At 42.8% G+C, this 21,128-nt stretch overlaps 1 protein-coding gene across 5 annotated transcripts in view; it reads right to left on the bottom strand.

Moving 5' to 3' along the window:
- The window catches only part of LOC126481604 (UDP-glucosyltransferase 2-like), a 725,388-nt gene that overhangs the window by 108,694 nt on the left and 595,566 nt on the right, over window positions 1–21,128 (bottom strand). For all 5 annotated transcript variants that reach the window (XM_050105476.1, XM_050105474.1, XM_050105473.1 and 2 more), the window contains one exon: window positions 18,751–19,575. In XM_050105476.1, coding sequence (XP_049961433.1) covers window positions 18,751–19,575 — 825 coding nt within the window. The remainder of the gene's footprint in view (window positions 1–18,750; window positions 19,576–21,128) is intronic.

Here is a 21,128-nt window from a genome sequence, read left to right on the forward strand (position 1 = left end):
TGCTGATAAACCATTCCATGAATACCAAAGAGTGAGATGACCATAACCTTCCCAACAGAAGCAACAACTTTTTCTTTTTGAAGGGTTGGTGATGAAGGAGATCTCCACACTGAGCTTTGCTGTTTGCTCTCAGGATCAAAATGATGTAACCAAGTTTCATCAGCAGCGCTTACATTTGAAACAAACTCCGGATCTTTCTCTAACATCAACTTTAACTGCATGCAGACCTGCACAGGAATGTTCTATTGTTGGGGAATCAACAGTCTTGGAACCCATCGCGCACAAACAAGTGTCATGTGTAATTTTCTGTCACCAACGTGTGGGTGGCAACCAATGAAATGTTCAATATTTCGGAAAGTGATCTTAAGGTAATTCGTCGATTCTCTCTCACAATGACAGCAGCAGTGTTGAGGTTTTATTCCGTAAGAGCAGTAACTGGAGCACCGGGTCCACCTTCCTTTGAAATTGATTGTCTCCTGTCTTTAAGCATTTTAAACCACCTTCGAGCTGTATTGTAAGGAAGAATAGACTCCCCATAGGCCTGCAGTAACATTGTATAGGCCTCAGCTGCAGATTTTTCGAGACGAAAGCACAATTTCAAAGCCACATATTGTCTGTCGCGTGTTACCTCCATTGCAGCGGTAGGCGATACTGAACATATCTGACCTTGACTGCCTCTCAGAGGCGGGAACCCGGGGTCCTAACAATGAATCTACTAGGGCGTGATTGTTGCACATTAAGCTAACAGAATATCATAAGATTAGATTTTAGCGCGAGAAATTATGACCATAAAAATTATGATCATTCTTTACTGAACAGCCCTCATAGTTGTTTGAATTGTTTTATTCTGGATACGATTCAAACCTAGCGTTTATAGCCAATGCAAAACAAGCAAAGTTTTCGTGTCTGATGGAGATTCGAACACAGCACTGATCGTTATTGCTAACTGAGCATGAAGAGGGGTGGAACATAAATTTTTTTTCAGATGACAGTTAACAGCATAAATACATCCGAAGAAACGTATAACAAGCATACAAGACTTAACAAGACAGCACTGTGTTACACAGTACATTACTCCAAATAAATTTTTTTCCCTCTATCAGCAAGACTCACCTTGAAATTACATGACGAAAATTTGGTGCTGGGTTGGGACTCCTGTCCAGCAACTGTCGTCCCTGGAAACTAGCTACGAAATATGTTAAATATGGTTTCATTCGAAGTAACAAACTTGCAATGGCGTGACCTAATGTTTTGTATTGAGAATCCGAACGCATCGCCTAACAGAACTATTACGCAAGTACAATCAAATGTTGGATATCGAGTTTTTCACAAGTAGCGAGATGTTTGTAACTGAAATGATGAGACACAAAAGCCGGCCGCTGGGCCGAGCGGTTCTAGGGGCTTCAGTCCGAAACCGGGCTGCTGCTACGGTCGCAGATTCGAATCCTGCTTAATGTTAAGTCCCATAGTGCTTACAAGGGAACCTACCCATCGCACTCCCCTCAGATTTAGTTATAAGTTGGCACAGTGGATAGACCTTGAAAAACTGAACACAGATCAATCGAGAAAACAGGAAGAAGTTGTGTGGAACTATGAAAAAATAAGGAAAATATACAAACTGAGTAGTCCATGCGCAAGATAGGCAACATCAAGGACCGACATAGCACAGGAGCGCCGTGGTCCCGTGGTTAGCGTGAGCAGCTGCGGAATTAGAGGTCCTTAGTTCAAGTACACCTTATAGCAAAACTTTAACTTTTTATTTTGAGACAATTATCAAAGTTCAGGCACTCACACATAATCAACTTCGCTCTCCAAAATTGCAGGACATGTTCAGATTTGCTTGAACATATGCAGGATTTGACGGTCTACACACGAAAATTTGAAAACGTAAAAAACATATGTTTTGACAGAGCACAGGGAAAAGTGTGCGAGTGTGAGACTTCTGGATTCATTTGTTGCAGTTTATGTGACAAACTCTTATGTTTTCATCACTTTTTTGGGAGTAATTATCATATCCACAAGAAAACCTAAATCGGGCAACGTAGAAGAATCTTTTTACCCATTCGCCAAGTGTACAAGTTAGGTGGGTCGACAACATATTCCTGTCATGTGACGCACATGCCGTTACCAGTGTCGTATAGAATATATCAGACGTGTTTTCCTGTGGAGGAATCGGTTGACCTATGACCTTGCGATCAAAAGTTTTCTGTTCCCATTGGAGAGGCACGTCCTTTCGTCTACTAATCGCACGGTTTTGCGGTGCGGCCGCAAAACACAGACACATTACAGTGAACAGAGACGTCAATGAACGAATGGATAGATCATAACTTTGCTAAAATAAAGAAAAATTTTTCGCTTGACGGGAGACTTGAACCGAGGACCTCTTGTTCCGCAGCTGCTCACGCTAACCACGGGACCACGGCACTCCTCGTCTCGAAATGTCCATGATGTTGCTTATCTTCGCGTGGACTACTCAGTTTGTACATTTTGTTTATTTTTTAATAGTTCCACACAACTTCTTCCTGTTTTCTCGATTGATCTGTGTTCGGTTTTTCAAGGCCTACCCACTGTGCGAACTTATTACTAAATCTGAGGGGGGTGCGATGGGGAGGTTCCCTTGTTAGAGCCATTTGAACCATTTTTGATGAGACATGCCTTTCCAGCGTTAGAATCAGGCGCTTATTGCAGTTGTTTTCTATCCATGACATTGATTTGGTGGGGTGGGGGGGAGGGTGAGAGGAGGGGGGAAGGGTGGGCGAGAAACATTCTCACGGACATAGTTGGCTACATACGAAGAGAAGTTAACTATAAAATTCATTTTCACCAGTAGCTAGGAGTGGTACGCTTCAACCTGAAAAGATGTGATTTAAGTTTTATGTCTGACTGGGAGTCAGAATCGGCACCTACGCTGTTGTTGACAACACATGAAGAGAGATAAAATAAGCACTGATTTGTATATGCAGACTGAAGCGATGTGGCTGATGCTTCGATGGGAATTTGGACTAAGGAGGGAGGGGTGCTAGCGTAGTGCATGCAGTGGTGCAAAGCTAGTGTATCTGCCTCGTCAGCAGAAGACCTCGGTTCGCGTCCTGGCCTTGGCACAAATTTTCATTCGGCGCATACATAGATACATCATACATTTTTGTGTCTTCATAAGGTCTGTGGAACCATACTGTTTCATCTGATTAAAATCAGAAATATTTTTCACCAATAGTAATCTGTGAAAATGCTGGAACTCTAAATGACTTTACGAAGAAAGGTATAGCTTTGGACTTGTTCTCTGTAGTGGAAATAGATTTAGTGCGGTGGTACAAAGAAAGGCTATTGGCTGCTTAGCAGATTTTTCAGTTTTATTCCCTCATGCGGTGCAGAAAGAAATCATTAGCATAGAATAAAAGAACAGGATGGTAAGGATAACAGGAATAGAAATAACACAAACCGTATCTCTGGACCTGCCGATTGATACAACTTTTGATAATAAAAGTACTCAGCCAACTGACATCCACTAAAAGCCTGAAGCCCTCCTCTAGACATTTGCATCCATGTTGCTTCTCCGTGTCATCTAATGTCGTCTCTATCTTCTTTTCTGTCTCCAAAAGCAGCAAAATACTTCAGAAGATGAACGAACATTAGAGTTTGACATGCAATCGTGAACAAGGACATTGCAAAGGACAGAGAGACGAAAACAAAACACGCGCATTTCATGAAGACCTTGAGGAATTTGGGAACTTTGGGAAGCAACGAAATGTTGGAACTGTGTTGTCCTGATTGGGTCAAATCGCTCACCAATATTATCAACGACTCAGGCTCAGCTACAACTAGAAGTAAGTGCCGTATGACCTTAAATAATGATTGGTGTATTAAATGAAATAAACTTTCCAACGGCCATATCTTTCTGGCGAGCATGCACCGAAAAGTCGGCCATGTTGGTCTCATTGTTTTCGTATCCTCCTCTAGTACTTCAAGGGCATGATAGCTCATGAAGCTACTTACATACAAATAAAATATATATTGGCTACCATTTGAATGTCTGTTTATAAGTTACATACGGAACTGTTTGTATTTTATTTATCATTGTGCTTTAAGAGTCATGTGCTATAAATCTAGTGTAAGACAGCTTGCTGGTGACAGAGATTTATATATCTGTAGAGTGAAGCTACGAACGAAAATTTGTACCAAAGTCTGGATTCGAACCCAGATCTCCAGCTCACTGGGTAGATGGGCTAAAACTTCGCCACACTGACACAGTGGCTTTGCACAACTACATGGACTAGAACTTGATATTTTTAGAAATATTGGGAATCCGATACATCAACATTTTAAAATATATTTTCATCACATCTCGATGTATCGAAAGAAGTATTGGTGTATCGTTATGTCGGTGGAAAGAATATCGACGTACGAGCCTATAACAAAATCGACTGCCAATTGTAAATGTACTGCCAGTTTTAGAGCTGTATGTTGAAGTATTATTATAAGACATTCTCTACATCAACAAGCTAGCAGCCTGACAATCCGCCTTAGAGCAAGAACTTAAAGGAAAACGATGCACGTTCACGCTTGGCGATAACCACTTTGCTGACAGTAGTAACTGCGTAAGTGTCACAGTGAAAGGTGTCTTATGAGTCCGTATTCGGTTTCGTCACGTATCGGTATGTTCAGAACACATTACATCGACTTCTCCTTTTTTTCATTTCTGCCAACGCCAGCGACCTAGCAGGCGTAGTGCCAAAATTGCGTGTTGAAGCTAAACGTTGCAGTTTCTTTTGGAAGCGCCGATTACGTCAGCATTTTCTGTCACACTTCACCACCCACAGCAAAGACCAATATTTTCATTCAGATTTTTGTTCATAATTTTGAGTATCTATTTCTGAAGAACGCCGATGTGAAGAAATAGCATACTAGTTGCGCTAAAAATTGTTTTTAACGCGACTGGTGTGCTATTTCTTCACATAAGAAATCTCGTTATTCCATTCACATCGCCACTCCCCAGTGCAATCTGACTTCTGCTTTTGTGCCACCTATACTTGCATCACACATTCAAAGAGCAAGGTTGGACGTGATGAAAGCACCAAAAGTAATAAGACTCCTTCACATAGTGAAAGTAAAGTTACGTTCTACTACAATTTGGAAAGAGCAACCTCAAATATTTACCGACAATTGAGGAAAAGATATACTATGAAACAAGAACATTGGCACTCAATATTGCCATTTTGATATCGTTATATTGAAGAAAATAATTTCACCGTTATATGTCGATAATCTTTAGAAAGCATACCAATATGTCGGTACCTTATCAACAGAACTTGCGCGGACTACCCCAGCACACCTCGCACCTCAATCCAATTTCCTATTCATACCTGAGCCCGTTTGACGTTCCCTCTACATTGGGACACAACTGTAGAGGCTCTCCAACGATACTGGAACAGCAAATCAACATCAAGCGAAACTTGCCGTTGCTTCTACCTCTGTCATGGCCAAACCGACGCAGACTGACCTCCAGTCAGTAGCGAAGGGACATCATGTTTGATGTGGATTTGGAACCACGTCTAGCATGGCACCGAGATGGGGTCCGCACTCCATTCTGCCCCATCTACCTTGATTATTGACTAAAGGATTTCAAGCGCCAATGTGGGTTTGGTTTATTAAAATTCAAAAAAGACAATGTGATGATTTGAGTGTAACTAATTTCATGAATTAACCTGAGCCCGAATAATGCACCAGAGGAGGATGCGAAAATTTTCAGAACCAACATGGCTGCCACTGCGGCGCATGCTCGCCGGAAAGGTGGTATATGGCCGTTGGAAGACTTCCAAGGCACGTTTGCAGATTACCACTTTCGAGAGTTCCTTAGCTTGAAAGCCCTTTCTTGCAAGACGGGAACTGCCCCTTTTTCCCGAGCAAGGAAAGACGCAAGGTAGTTTGTAGCTTTTTTACTTCTTACAAGCGCTCTTCTTAGTGTTGCATGAAAGGACGTGAGGCAACGTGCACGAATTAACTTTATTTACCCAGCTATTTACAGAGGGCGACGTAGACAGAATATTAGTTGTTCCTCGATGAACAGGAGCTTCTGGTATTCAAGCAGAAAGCGTTGTTACTGGGCACTCTACAGAAATCTCTGTGAATGCTCGATGAAGACAGCGACGTAGCCGAGATAAATGTTCTGGAGGCGCTCACTACAAGAGTTACAGTGATTCTACCAGACTCGTCTGTGTTCCACCAGACTGAAATACGCTGAGGGAAGCTTCCGCGTCGGCAAGTCATTCCAGCAGCAGCTGCACCGCCATCCCTAGTAGTGGAAATGAAATGGAAATGAGCGTTTGGCGTCATTGGCCGGGAGGCCCCTCGCGGGGCAGGTCCGGCCGCCATATCGCAGGTCTTATTACATTCGGCGCCACATTGGGCGACCTGCACGCCGGATGGGGATGAAATGATGATGAACACAACACAACACCCAGTCCCTGAGCGGAGAAAATCTCCGACCCAGCCGGGAATCGAACCCGGGCCCAGAGGACGGCAATCCGTCACGCTGACCACTCAGCTACTGGGGCGGACATCCCTAGTAGTGAATGATGGCAATACTGCCCTGCAGTTTGCTTGACGTCTCACGTAAGTCTCCGGCTCGCTAACGCCAGTGTATGCATTTTCTCGACAGTAACTAAAATCACTGAGGGCCGCTGGGTCGCTATAAATAGCGTTAGGTGCTCTAACATTTGGAGAGATCCTCGAGTAGAGAAATAACATGAAAGTCCAGTATGGTAGGACTAAAATGTGGGTCTCTTTGCTTTGCTGCCAGGCACAGATGTAACTGGCGAAGTGCTTTGCGCTTTTTCTCGTTTTAAGAAGCCACTGTGCTTCAAAGAAAATGATTTCCTGTGAAAAGTTAAATTTGTTATGATTGACTCATGGTTCAAAATCCTTTCCTAATGAAGGATAGTGTTATTCCGTTCTGTAACTGTGTCATGTACGAATATATTACTACTGAGCGATACGTAATTTTTTTTCTTTTCCCTGGATTTACTTTATTCTCTGTTTTACCTGCATGAAAATTTGAAAAAGTTATTTCATGATGAGTTTTGCAAAATTTCTTTCTTTCTACAACTATGTGTCTGTTTACGTCATTCACTTGTTGTGAATGTAATTGCTACTTTCATTTGTACTGATGTATGTTCTCACTTTTTTTAACATGTTGTTTAAATTTTTTTTTCATGAACAGAATAATATGAACTCGTAATTACGCACGAAACTGTAAATCCGTGTACTCAGATTTTTTGAAAGTGTAATGTGAAGCGAGACATCTCGAACAGTGTAGACAGGTCGACAGAGAACAGCATCAACAAAGGGTCGGGAGCAGGGAGAACATGGTGACTATCGCGACACGTGAGTGCTGGTGTGTATTGTGCCGGTGACCGATGTAAATTAACTGTTTGAAAAGTGATACGATTTTGTGGTTTCGGTGTGTACCATGTATACATAATCAAATAACCATACGTGTTGCGTTGCTTGTTAGTCGTAACTGCTTATCACAAAAAGTATGATGTGCTGATCTCAAGCTGTATGAATGTTGTGAGGCCACTGTTTTGATTGTAGACAGCATGGACTGTTTAGTGTATACCGTGTATGGTAAAATTAAACAGAAATATGATAATGTACTTCCTTATCACGAAGTGATATTAAGAACCCTAATCTTTAATGTATACCAATGAGCCAAAACATTATATTCTGCACGTCAGGGATCCGACAGCTTGTTGGTAGGTTTGTGGAGGTGTGTAGCATTAGATGTCTATGCGCAGGTCACATAATTCGTGTAAATAATGGGCCACCGATTTGCGCACGCGGTGATGGCGCCCGATAGCGGCACACACGGTTCCATAGGATTTACATCAGGCGAATTCACTACAATGCTCCTCAAACCACTGTAGTACGGAAATAAAAATACTACAGTTTCTGTGGCTAACGAGAAGACAAACTGTTGCTACCCAGCCTTGTGATCGTTTCTTTCAGAGCTTTATAGTCTTCACAATGTAAACGATGTATATAGTTCTAAAATGAAAATTCCACTTTCTTACTATTAACGCAATTATATTTCTTCTAACTCACTAAACAGTGATTGTTTAGCACTTAAAGAAATGAGAATTTGCTTCTGGTCGTAATTACTTTTTTCGTATTTAACTCAAATCAGCAGATAAAGGTGTTGATGCTAGCTGATGAAGTTGAATTTAAGGTCTTTTTAGAAAGATATCAACTGCAACATAATGTTTAATTGTTATAACGGACGGACTCATTTTTTTAGACAGCCCAAGAATTGCAAACTAGTACTCTGCTGCTTTTGAACAATGATGGGGATTGATTGCTAGGACTTTCTTGACAGAAACTGGAAATAACAGAACCTGTTTAAGACCTAAGCGACGCAAGCTACCGCTTAGGGTGCCAAGCTGAGAAGGGTGCCAGAGGCACTAGAACAGATTTCTCTACAGGACGAATCACAATTAGCAATCGGCATTTTGGATGCCAAGTTGAGAGACGCAAGATTTTTATATAATGCGTATCACAATTAGTAGCGAAAGCTGCCGTAGGTGAAAGTACAAGAGGAAAAAAAAAGGTAGGGGGCGCCAAATGATATGTCGCTTGAGTGGAGAAATATTGATCAAAACAAAACTGAAGTTTAGGAACAGTACGATTAGGATATACTGGAAAAGATCGGAAATATAATGCTGAGAAAAGCAGACGTGTTGTCATTGTTGTGGTTTTCAGTCGGAAGACTGGTTTAATGGTAGCTCTTCTCTCTAGTGTGTCCTATTCAAGCGTCTTCATCGCTGCCTAACTATAAGAGGCAGTCAAATGGAAACGAGACAGACGGGAAAAAGAAAGTGAGCTGATTATAATTTTAAAAGTAATCGCCGTAACTGTTAATACATTTATCCCATTGTGAACAAGACGATCAATGTCCCTTCACGGAAATATGTTTCTGGTTGCTTACAGAAGCATGATTGTACCCAGGCACACATCTCTTCGTCTGAAACTAATCGACGGCCACGAATACCTTTCTTCGGGGCTCCAAAAATGGAAATCGCAAGGGAGAAATCGGGAGGATGTGTAAGAGCTTCCCAACGAAACTTCTACAGCATATTCGAAACAGCTTTGGCAAAACTGTGGGCGGGTCGCGGTTGCTTCGAGTACGCTGCAGAGGTTTCGTCGGGAAACACTCAAACATCATTAATTCCCACTCGATATTTTTGGAGTCCCGAAGAAAAATTCGTGGCTGTCGATTTGTTACGGACGAAACGGTGCATGCGTGGGTACAATGATGGTTCCTTAGGCAAACACATCTTTTTTCATAAAGGCACTGACCGGCTTGTCTCACAGTAGAGTAATTACATTAACAGTTATGGCGATTACTTTTGAAATAACAAACATTTTACTTACTTTTTTCTGTAGGTTGTAATGACACATTCCGACGCAGAGACATAAGATACCTTAAAGGCTGCGCCAAAGATTAAATTGAGAGGGATGTAGAATATAATCTCTGTAATGTTCATATTGGATTCTCTTTTGTTTCATACTTCAAGGAGTTAAGAGACACTTTCGATTGTTACCTTGTAGGGGATGGACGTAATTTTTGGTGTGTGGGAAAGGCAGCCATCTTGTTAGTATTTATGGTTTGTGCGACGAGCAGAGCAAGTCTTATTGTGTTGTGAATAAAAAATAGTGAGAAGTATCTAAGTTTTATGAGAGTTATTTAAAGCGACGTAGCATTGTATTCCTTGGTTTCCACCGTCTTCGTGAAGTGAACCTATGCCGACTCAGGAAGACACACACGGTCAACAAAGAGAAGAACATCGATGGCGACCAATGAATTAATATTGTGGCAGAAGGACGAATTATGCGTCTAAGGTGAGAACTCTGAGTAAATCATCAACGACGTAGAATTTAAAAATGCAATTAATCGGAATTGTAAATTATATTACAAGCAAATTTCACGCAGCACTTAATTTGTCCGTGTTCAAGCCGGTCAATACAGTCCGTAAAAAAGCATTTAAAAAACTCTAAGGTTTTCGTTCCATATCCATAATTTTTTCTCTTTTCAAAAAATCTATAATTTTTTTTATTTATTTCGCCAGAAAGTCTCGTTTTTATTTGGCTGCAGCCGGCCGGAGTGGCCGTGCGGTTCTAGGCGCTGTAGTCTGGAGCCGAGCGTCCGCTACGGTCGCCGGTTCGAATCCTGCCTCGGGCATGGATATGTGTGATGTCCTTAGGTTAGTTAGGTTTAATTAGTTCTAAGTTCTAGGCGACTGATGACCTCAGAAGTTTAGTCGCATAGTGCTCAGAGGCATTTGACATTTGACAAATTTGGTTGCCCCTTATACTGCAAATTTCTGTTCTCTCCGTTTTTGTTTAGCACCTCCTCATTAGTTCAAATGGCTCTGAGCACTATGGGACTTAACTACTGTGGTCATCAGTCCCCTAGAACTTAGAACTAATTAAACCTAACCAACCTAAGGACATCACACACATCCATGCCCGAGGCAGGATTCGAACCTGCGACCGAAGCAGTCGCGCGGTTCCGGACTGCGCGCCTAGAACCGCTAGACCACCGCGGCCGGCTCGTCATTAGTTACTCGATCTACAGAACTAATATTAAACATTATACCCTAGCACCACGTTTCAAGGGCTGTTATTCTCTTCTTGTCTGAATTTTTGTCGTCTACGTTTCACTTCTCTATAAAGTTACACTCCAGACAAATACCTTCAGAATAGACTTTTAAGTATTTTTTCGATGTTAGCAAATTTCTCTTCTTCAGAAACACTTTTCATGAAGTAGACAAAACGTGTTTTATAGCCTCTCTACATCGGCCATCGTTACTTATTTTACTGTCCAAACACCAAAACACAGCGATCAGTGTCTAATATCTCATTTCCTAATCTATTGGGTTGCTTCGTAGTGCTCTTCCATAAGTTTAATAAACACAACAGAAAGACGTAACATGGACTTTTGTCATCAGTAATATATTCTTCACGATTTAGAACAGTTTGCAACGGTGGGACAACATTCAGATTCCGCGACTGTAGAAATCACGTGGTTTTGAAGCGAAGAAGTCGTCGAGTGCATTTTCATCCGGAAAGGAAGTTCCTTGAAGGAGAGCAGAAGTGGTAAAACTCTGAGGTCGTAAGGTCAGGCAAATAAGGTGGGTGCGAATGACTTTCCAATCCAACTGTTGTGAAGTGGCCGGCCGCGGTGGCCGTGCGGTTCTAGGCGCTCCAGTCCGGAGCCGCGCTGCTGCTACGGTCGCAGGTTCGAATTCTGCCTCGGGCATGGGTGTGTGTGATGTCCTCAGGTTAGTTAGGTTTAAGTAGTTCTAAGTTCTAGGGGCCTAATGACCACAGCAGTTGAGTCCCATAGTGCTCAGAGCCATTTGAACCATTTTGTTGTGAAGTGTTTTTTTGTCAGCGGGCGGGTGTTCTCGTGGAATAGCTTCACTTCACACAGTCCCCCTGGTCGTTCTTGCATTGATTCTGAAAGACCTCTCAGTTGTTGGCAATGAATGTCAGCAGTGATACGATATTGCAGTCTCTGTGTTATTCTGATTACGATGCAAAATTCCTTTGGACATGTGTGCATCCCTAAAGGAACAGGCACTGCGGCGACTACAGCCGTTACGAAATATATTAAATGAATTCCCAATTGCGAATAAGGACAAACCATCAGCATGTGGTACCCCTACACCCAATTTCTGAATCTTTCCCATTGCAAGCAAATGCCGCATGATTCTCGAATGACCACAGTTCATCACATTTGCCAGTTCTCTGCTAACCTGCCGCGGGTCATTGTGGATTAATGCGTTTAAATGATCGTCATCAAACCCCGTAGGTCTTCCTGAATATGAAAAGTCACTAATGTCGAAACGATCCTCCTTAAAACAAGAAAACCATGTTCTTTCCGTGCTCTATCCAATTACATTATCCTAATAATCGGCGCAAATGTTTCTGCTTGCCTGGATTGCTTTCACCCCTCTATTGAACTCAAAAAGAAGAATATGTTGGAAATGTTCCCATTTCTTCACTTAGCACTCCGTTTTGTAGCGTCCACAGCTCCACTCATATCACTAAATGACTAAAGGAAATTGTGTAAACGGAAATAGCAACAGTGAACTTCAAACAAAAAATGATAATCGATAACATACTAACAGCAAATCAAAAATGCTACGAACTTATACATCAATGTACTAATTCTGTCGGCATCCCCTTATTTAATTGTATTACATTCCATTGCCTTTTTTACTTTCGTTGGTTTCCATTTTATAACATCTTTTCAACAAGCGATCGATTCAGTTAAACTATTCTTCGAAGCTCTTTGACGTCTCTGACAGAATTACTAAGCCACCGGAAAACCTCTAGGCTTTTATTACTTCTCCTTGTACCTAGATTCCCTTTCCGAATTTCTCTTTGTTACCTTTACCGTTTGCTAAATGTACAGACTGAATAACACTCGGGACAGTCCCTTGTACTTTATCCCTGTTACTTTCAGAGTATGTCAGACAACATTATCATATGCTTCCTCTAAATCTAGAAATGTGACAAACGTAGGTTCGCCCTTCTTGGGCCTATCTTCTGACATAAATTGTAGAGTCTGTATTAGCTCTCGTATTCTTACATTTCTTTAGAACCCAAACTCGTTTCAGTACTTTACAATATTCACATTTGTCCGCAGAGGAGAGTGTTGCACCTTGGAACACTTTTTCGTCTATAGGCCACTCAAAAATACAAGTTTAACGTATTTTCTTTTTCCATTTTTCAGTGGTAGCATTCACTTTTTGAGAGCTGCAGTCCTCTTCCTAAATTGCAAAAATTACTTTGAAAAAGTACGGTTTCTCCAAATCTGGAAAACTGTTCCAAGGTACAACATGGTCACGTGCCTAGGGACAAATATTCTATTGAAATTTAAAAGTGCTGCAACAAAGGAAATCTTGACAATACTGTATTAAATTATGTTTGTTACATTTCTGCTCCACTGCTTACTAATGATCAGTAAATGAAGTTAAATTTAGCTGAATTATTACCAAAGCCAGTTACAAGTTAAATATATTTAGAAATACAGGCTGTTGCAAACCAACGTAAATTTCCACTTTCAACACTGGTAGGATTGCTTACATACTAAAGAGGTTCAGTTTATTTGGAAATATCGCATTTTGGAGCACGGCTTAACCGTCGACACGTTATGTAACGAGTTTTAAAAATTTACAGAATTTTACTCGTCATAAAATTCTGCAGTCGAAGAATTAACAATAACTTTCAAGTAGTTTCAATATATTATAAGACACTTGAATGTGGAGAACAAATATTTTCGAACGCCACTCGAAAACCAACCTCATATTTCACAACAACACAAACAAGAGACTGGCAGCTGTTTAAGGTGGTCTTTAGTGCATATTCTTTCATGTGATTCTAAAAAGAGTCACTAGATGTAAACACCGATCAGTAAGGATCATGTACACTATCAGCATAGGGTACACTATATTCAAAGTACAACAGTCTCCCTATCTACTGTGAAGACATTTGCTGATTGTGAGTGGTATATTTTTCTTTGGTTTATTATCTTTGCTGATTCAGATGTCTTGTTTTGTAAAGAGTAACTATGCATTACTTTTATCGTGTTATGATTCATTAACTATTAAAATGATTTTGTTAATTCTTTTGGATACACAACTGCTCGACTAAATTGTTTGCTGTGACATGTGCGGATTAAAACACTAGCAGCCGCTATAAAAGTAATAAAGCAGTTCCCTGCGTTTGAAAGTCATTCGCCAGGCTGAATTCGCGAATGTGATACGTGCGGCAAAACTGATGAACTGCAGCTTCGCGACCTGGCAGTTGTAGTGGATACCGTACGCTTTCAAACACTGTGCACTTGGCGTTATTAACTGCATCATGTGTCCAAAATGTTATCGTCGTACGCATATGAACTATACAGTACCAGCTGTTTCAAATGGTTCAAATGGCTCTGAGCACTATGGGACTCAACTGCTGAGGTCATTAGTCCCCTAGAACTTAGAACTAGTTAAACCTAACTAACCTAAGGACATCACAAACATCCATGCCCGAGGCAGGATTCGAACCTGCGACCGTAGCGGTCCTGCGGTTCCAGACTGCAGCGCCTTTAACCGCACGGCCACTTCGGCCGGCCCAGCTGTTTCCGACCAGCCTATACCAGAAGGAAGACGACTGAACAATAGTATTACCGTCTAGTGGATCATGCTCTAGGTAACAGTATGAAACAGCTGCAGACTGCCACTGACGGACCTGTTATGATTACGTCACCCGCAAAGCACAGATTCTCTCTCTCTCTCTCTCTCTCTCTCTCTCTCTCTCTCTCTCTCCCTCTCTATATCAGTTTGCGAATACGTATTGACGTCAGATGTTTGTGATATACTGAAATTTGTGTCAGACCAGGACTCGAACCCGGATCACCCACCTAACGCGAGCAGTCACCTTAACGACTTGAGCTATCTGTATACGCCTCGAGGACCGACCCAGACCTCTATACGGCACGTTGTCCACAGCTCTTATGCTCACACAATTCGTAATGCATACATGTCTGAAGGACATTGTAGTGTAATGATACGGACACTACATGAACACAGACGTTGTTATTATCAGATCACTGACGGGCTACAACGACGAAAATAAAATATTTGTCTCTACCTCTATGGGAATCACGAAATGTGCCAACATAAGAGTCGTGGACAACGTGGCACATGAAGGTTCGCGTCAGTGCTAGGGGCGAGCGCAGATAGCCGAAGTCGTTAAGGTGGCAGCTCGCATTCAGCGGGAAATCCGGGTTCGAGTCGGCACAGAGTTTCGTGTGTCACAGGCAGGTGACGTCAAAACGTATTCGCAAACTGCGAATCCACTTCGTAATATTTACAACAGCTGCAATCGTCAGAACAGTGTTTGTTCCTTGAGAAACGCATGCAATGTAGAGATAAAAATGGTTCAAATGGCTCTAGCACTATGGGACTTAACATCTGAGGTCATCAGTCCCCTAGATTAGAACTACTTAAGCCTGACTAACCTAAGGACATCACTCACATCCATGCCCGAGGCACGATTCGAACCTGCGACCGTAGCAGCAGCACGGTTTCGGACTGAAGCGCCTAGAACCACTCGGTCACAGCGGCCGGCCAGTGTAGAGATACAGATAGTATATAAACATATATGTTGTAATCATGGATGCTGTATTTATGGTGACTGGAATAAAAATTTCTTTTTGTCATTGTTTGCCATAGTATTATTTTTCTACCATTACTGTTTGCTAACTCCAGCTGTTTTTTTTTTAAATTTTTGTTAGCCACTGCTTATACATTGCGTATCTTTTGGGGGATGTGCTTTGATATGTCTGTGGGCAGTGATTATGTTAGGTACTTTTACGTATTTAAATGTTGTATTTGTTGAAATGGATTTTCTGCGGCGTCCATCGTTTAGTTTCCGGACTGCAACCCATCATAACAACGCAGGTCATTGCTCATTGGTGCAAGAATAAAACTCAGTGGGAATTTTAAATTTGACAGCTTTTCGATTACAGGAAATTATGTGTACATTCTGGAACCTGTCATGTCGTAGCATTCTCAAAACCATGAGTGAGTTAATTTGCTTCTGTAGATATTAATGAGTGAACTTTCAGCATTGCAGCGTGTCAGCAATCTTAAGTATCGAAATAATTATGAAAAATCCGCCTCGATTGCACAAACTACCTGGTGTTTACCTAGGTTTCAGTGTGGGTAACCACGCCTTCTTCAGGACAAATATAAAACAGCTTGCCTAAATAGGCATAGTCAAAGGCTAAAATCAACGCCTACAATACATGGTACATACGCACCAAGTCAATAATAGTACTTATCTCAACCCTGCGTGTGCTGCCTCGCCCTAGCCAACGTACGATGGTCACAGGCTCTCCACCGAACTAAGGCACCGCAGGCTGCTCACATGCGCGGCTATCGAAATCACTGCGCATGCGCGCGGACAGGAAACGCTCTTCTTATGCATGGGAGCGGGATTACAAAGTTAACACGGATCGGGACCTAACAGATTGCCAAACGTTGTCACACAAATAGCAAATTGAGCAAATGATAAAAGCGATGATGCGGGAATTAAGACATATTTAATAGCAACGCACGACAAACTTTGTGCATGCATTTTAAATCAGCCACAAGCTAATATGGAGGCCCTAGAATTGGGTAGAAATTACAACTAAACTAAAAAGATAGCTATGCTAAGGACGTTACTGTTAACGGATAAAACTGCACTAATAATATCTGCAGCAGAAACAACCATAGTCGCTACATCGCCATAATACTAAGCAGTCGACCAGGCAGTAATCAGAAGTTAAAGATTTATAACATACCTTGGCTCCATGACCTTATAATTACATAGAAGCCAACGAAGATATATAAAATACCTCCTAAAAGCGCGCAGCAATAAGAAAATACAAATTACAAATGGTGTTCTTCTTGGCTGACCAAACCCTCAACACAGTAGGAGGGAAAACGTACCAAAATGGGGGGGGGGGGATGGGGGCTCGTTACCATCCGTGAACAATCAACATCGTGCGCGTGTATCAACCAACTTACACGTCATGTAACTTAATGTGAAGAATTAAGCAAGGGACCCAAACCTTCAAAGAAATTTCTGTTTTCTTATTGGAGCTGATCGTTAAGGACATCGTCTTTGGCATACTGCAGGTGTTTAAAAATCTGCATTTGCTCTAAGATGTCCAATTTTAAACCCTTAACTTCAGCATGAAGCAACTCGGCCGCTTAGTATTATGGCGATGTAGCAACTATGGTTGTTCTGCTGCAGATATCATTAGTGCGGTTTTATCCGTTAACAATAACGTCTTTAGCATAGCTATCTGTTTAGTTTAGTTGTAATTTCTACCTAATTCTAGGGCCTCCATATTAACTTGTGGCTGATTTAACTTCCGCTACACGAGAGGGCCCCCATGAAAAACGAGTGATCTCAGGACAATGTAACTTCGTCGAAACATTTCTGAGGACATTCAGAAAAGAAATAACAAATAAATAAATGTTGAATTTTGACGTTGAATGTGCCTAGTGCTGGGCGGCTGTAATTAAGCTTTCACTACTTGCGCTATTGTAGACGGGAAACTATTTACCGTGTGGGAACCCAAATTTACAGGAATGCTGTTCGGACTTTGCGCTGCATGATTTGCTTTGTTAGCAGTGTTAGCTTCACGATTGCCGTTAGGTGCCGGTGCTGGTACGGCTGCGGAGGGATGAAATACGAGCATCCGCGTGCATTACAGTTGCAGACAGTCAACATAGATCTGGGCAAGGTGAGCAGGGCAGGTTGAAGAACATGATTCGAACATTCGAATTAACTGGTGATTTGGGCATTGCTCCTGGGAGAGGACGACAGCCATTTGCGCCACAAGTTGCTCAAGAAGTAACTGTCGCCATGGCTGAGAATTCTGGACGTAATCTGCGGTCTTCAGTCAGTGCACTTACTGTGTCACCACAGCTGAAAATTCCACGGTGTACCATTCAAAAAGTGCTATAAAAATTGTGAAATGTTAACTCTAGTGCAGTTCCAAGGTGTCGTGAATGCAGATGACCGTCACATTGCGCAACGTCTGTAACACGGAATTTAAAAATGCTGCGCAATTAACAGATATTACTCTGTCGCGTGCAAACAGTAATTGGAAGTCTAAGACGAAAGTAATGTCTGTCTCACTTGGTGTCTAACTAGAAAACATCGCTCAAACAGTGTAAATTATCTTGACAGTGATTATGCAAGAGCCCCTCTACATAGTGTTTGATATTGTTGTGCAGCAGCTTTCTGATTAGATACGACTCCCAATTAGCGCTTATCTATTGAGTCACGCTCACATAAAAATTAGAAAATGGCTCTGAGCACTATGGGACTTACCATCTATGGTCATCAGTCCCATAGAACTTAAAACTACTTAGACCTAACTAACCTAAGGACATCACACAACACCGAGTCATCACGACGCAGAGAAAATCCCTGATGCCGCCGGGAATCGAACCCGGGAACCCGTGCGTGGGAAGCGAGAACGCTACCGCACGACCACGAGCTGCGGACTAAAAATCAGAACCCAGGCTGCTATTCAATTGCCGGCCGGAGTAGCCGAGCGGTTCTAGGCGCTACAGTCTGGTGCCGCGCGACCGCTACGGTCACAGGCTCGAATCCTGCCTCGGGCATGGATATGTGTGTTGCCCATAGGTTAGTTAGGTTTAAGTAGTTGTAAGTTCTAGGGGACTGATGACCTCAGCAGTTAAATCCCATAGTGCTCAGAGCCATTTGCTATTCAATTATTAACAATCGACGGAATTTAATAGGGAGTACATGGGAACGGAGGCTTTCTCGGCGAATCTCGATGAAGAATTTTTCTCGAGTTATTAGTCGAATAAATCCGTCGTTGGCGATAACGTTTTTACAGGTTTCCACTCGTCATCTTCAGGTGAAGTGTCGGGTTCATTTTCATTGTGTGTCTTTATAGCCGCTGGACCACTGACTGCTCTGTCTCGACTGCAGACATGCAATAAACATGAATCCGACACTTCTCCTGAAGTTGACCAGTAGGAAACTTATGGACACATTGCCATACAACGCCGCCTTGACTCGGATGATAGCCCGAGAAAAATTCATCGTCTTTTATCAGGAGTATTGCAACACGAAGCCGGAAGAAGCGCCAGCAGCTATGATACCGACCTGCGGAAGCTTCTTAAGTTGCGGCAAGTGGATTCCAGCCACCTCCACTATCGCGGGCACCATGGCCCGAGGAAGGTTCAGCACGGGACTCGTGTTCAGCAGCAAGAGGCTGGTGTTCTTCGCAATCTCGTCCATTGGTGGTAGCGACTCGCCGAAGTATTTCGCTGCCATAGCGTTGATGGCAGGCTCCACATACCAGTCGTAGTACCAGTTTAGATACACGGAGAAGAACGTGTTCTTCAGGCGCTGGAGGAAGTTCATCCTATAGATTCCTGGAGAGAACTGGGTAGGGATGTAGGAAGGGTTAGTCGGGTTGCCGAACCGATAATCGGTCCACGTCATGTGGACGGACGAGAACATGGCGATGTGGGGCGCCTGGAACTTGTGCACAAAAGGCAGCATACAATCGGAGTGGAACATTTCAGTAAAGACGAGATCGAACGACTCGTTGGATTTCATAAGTTCCTGCATAGCGCGAGACTCAAGTGTAGCCTCGCACGTGTTCAGAGCTGTCGCCTCGATACCGCACACGTCTGTGAAAATGTTGTTGGTTCCGATCCCTGGGAAGAAAGGGACGTTCTCTACCACTAGGGGCATGGAGCCCACCAAGCTGACGTCCGTGTAGTTGGGCGACGGCTGGCGCTGGGGGAAGTGGCTGTAGACGGTCACTCGGTGCCCTCGAGCAGCCAGGGCCTTCATGAGGGGCTCGTACACCACGAAGTGGCTGGCGCCCGGGTACGGAAACAGGCCCAGCACGTTTGCCGCACCAGCTGGATCCAGGGGCGCGGCGCAGAGCAGGGCTGCCACCAGCACCCACGTATTCATCTAAACAGAAAGCAAACAACCGAAAATCCAGAATGGAACAACGACTATATTATGAAAAGGACAGATTGCTACTAAACATCTCCTCTGAGGAGACAGAGGAGATAGAGAAGATCCAAAGAAGAGCGGCACGTTTCGTCACAGGGTTATTTGGTAAGCGTAATAGCGTTACGGAGATGTTTAGCAAACTCATGTGGCAGACTCTGCAAGAGAGGCGCTCTGCATCGCGGTGTAGCTTGCTGTCCAGGGTTCGAGAGGGTGCGTTTCTGGATGAGGTATCGAATACATTGCTTCCCCCTACTTACACCTCCCGAGGAGATCACGAATGTAAAATTAGAGAGATTCGAGTGCGCACGGAGGCTTTCCGGCAGTCGTTCTTCCCGCGAACCATACGCGACTGGAACACGAGAGGGAGGTAATGACAGTGGCACGTTAAGTGCCCTCCGCCACACACCATTGGATGGCTTGCGTAGTATAAATGTTGATGTAGATATAGGTGTAGGAGTAGACAGGCACAACAAAAAGACTGCTAAACATGTGAGCTTTCGACCAAAAGGCCTTCTTCTAACGTAGAAAACACACATACACTTCCACGTAAGCACAACTCACACACATGACAACTGATCCAGAATGACATTTTCACTCTGCAGCGGAGTGTGCGCTGATATGAAACTTCCTGGCAGATTGAAACTGTGTGCCGGACCGAGAATCGATCTCGGGACCTTTGCCTTTCGCGGTGAAGTGCTCTACAATCTGAGCTACCCAAGTCCTCACAGCTTACTTCTGCCAGTACCTCGTCTCCTACCTTCCAGAGCACTTGCCTGCGAAAGGCAAAGGTCCCGAGTTCGAATCTCGGTCCAGCACACAGTTTTAACTGCCAGGAAGTTTCATGGCAACTGATCCTGGTCACTGAGAACCGGCTTCGGCGACCAGGGACAATTGTGAATGTGTGTGTGTATTCTGCATTTACATAAAACCATGAGGATTTTCTCACAACTTGGACGTAAATTTCGCTGCTTATTTATCCTAGCAGCTTTTATTTCCTATTAAAGGTGGAGTAGACCCAATTCCTGAGGTTATCATCCCGTAAAAGTCGAAAGGGGAAGGTGGATGTTAGGGAACACATTGTCCTGACATACTATGTGATTTTTCTTTCAGCAGACGCATTGTTAACTTTCGAGTGAATTTAGGGAATAATTTACGAATGTACGTCCTCAAGCATTGTGGATGTAAAACGTAGGATTTCAAAACGAATTTGTACAAAATAACAGGAGAGAGTCGCTGAAACATGCTACTACCGACCGATGAAAGCGCTAACCATTGGCATCGTAAATAAACCAGTGAGACAAACGTAATTACTGCTCATTTTTGTCAGCGATTTACTAAAATTCTGAAGCTACATCTCTTTGACAATAAAAATGGGATATTGTACTGACGACTATGTGCGCAGAGAACAGCATTATTGTGTGCTGTGGACGGTTGTTTGCAAGAATTTGTCTATTACTGAAATAGCAGTTTTATTAAGTTCCGTTTTAAGGTTGGTCTGGGAAGCTGCT

This window comes from Schistocerca serialis, chromosome 5 (assembly GCF_023864345.2).
Source record: "Schistocerca serialis cubense isolate TAMUIC-IGC-003099 chromosome 5, iqSchSeri2.2, whole genome shotgun sequence".
NCBI lineage: Eukaryota > Metazoa > Arthropoda > Insecta > Orthoptera > Acrididae > Schistocerca > Schistocerca serialis.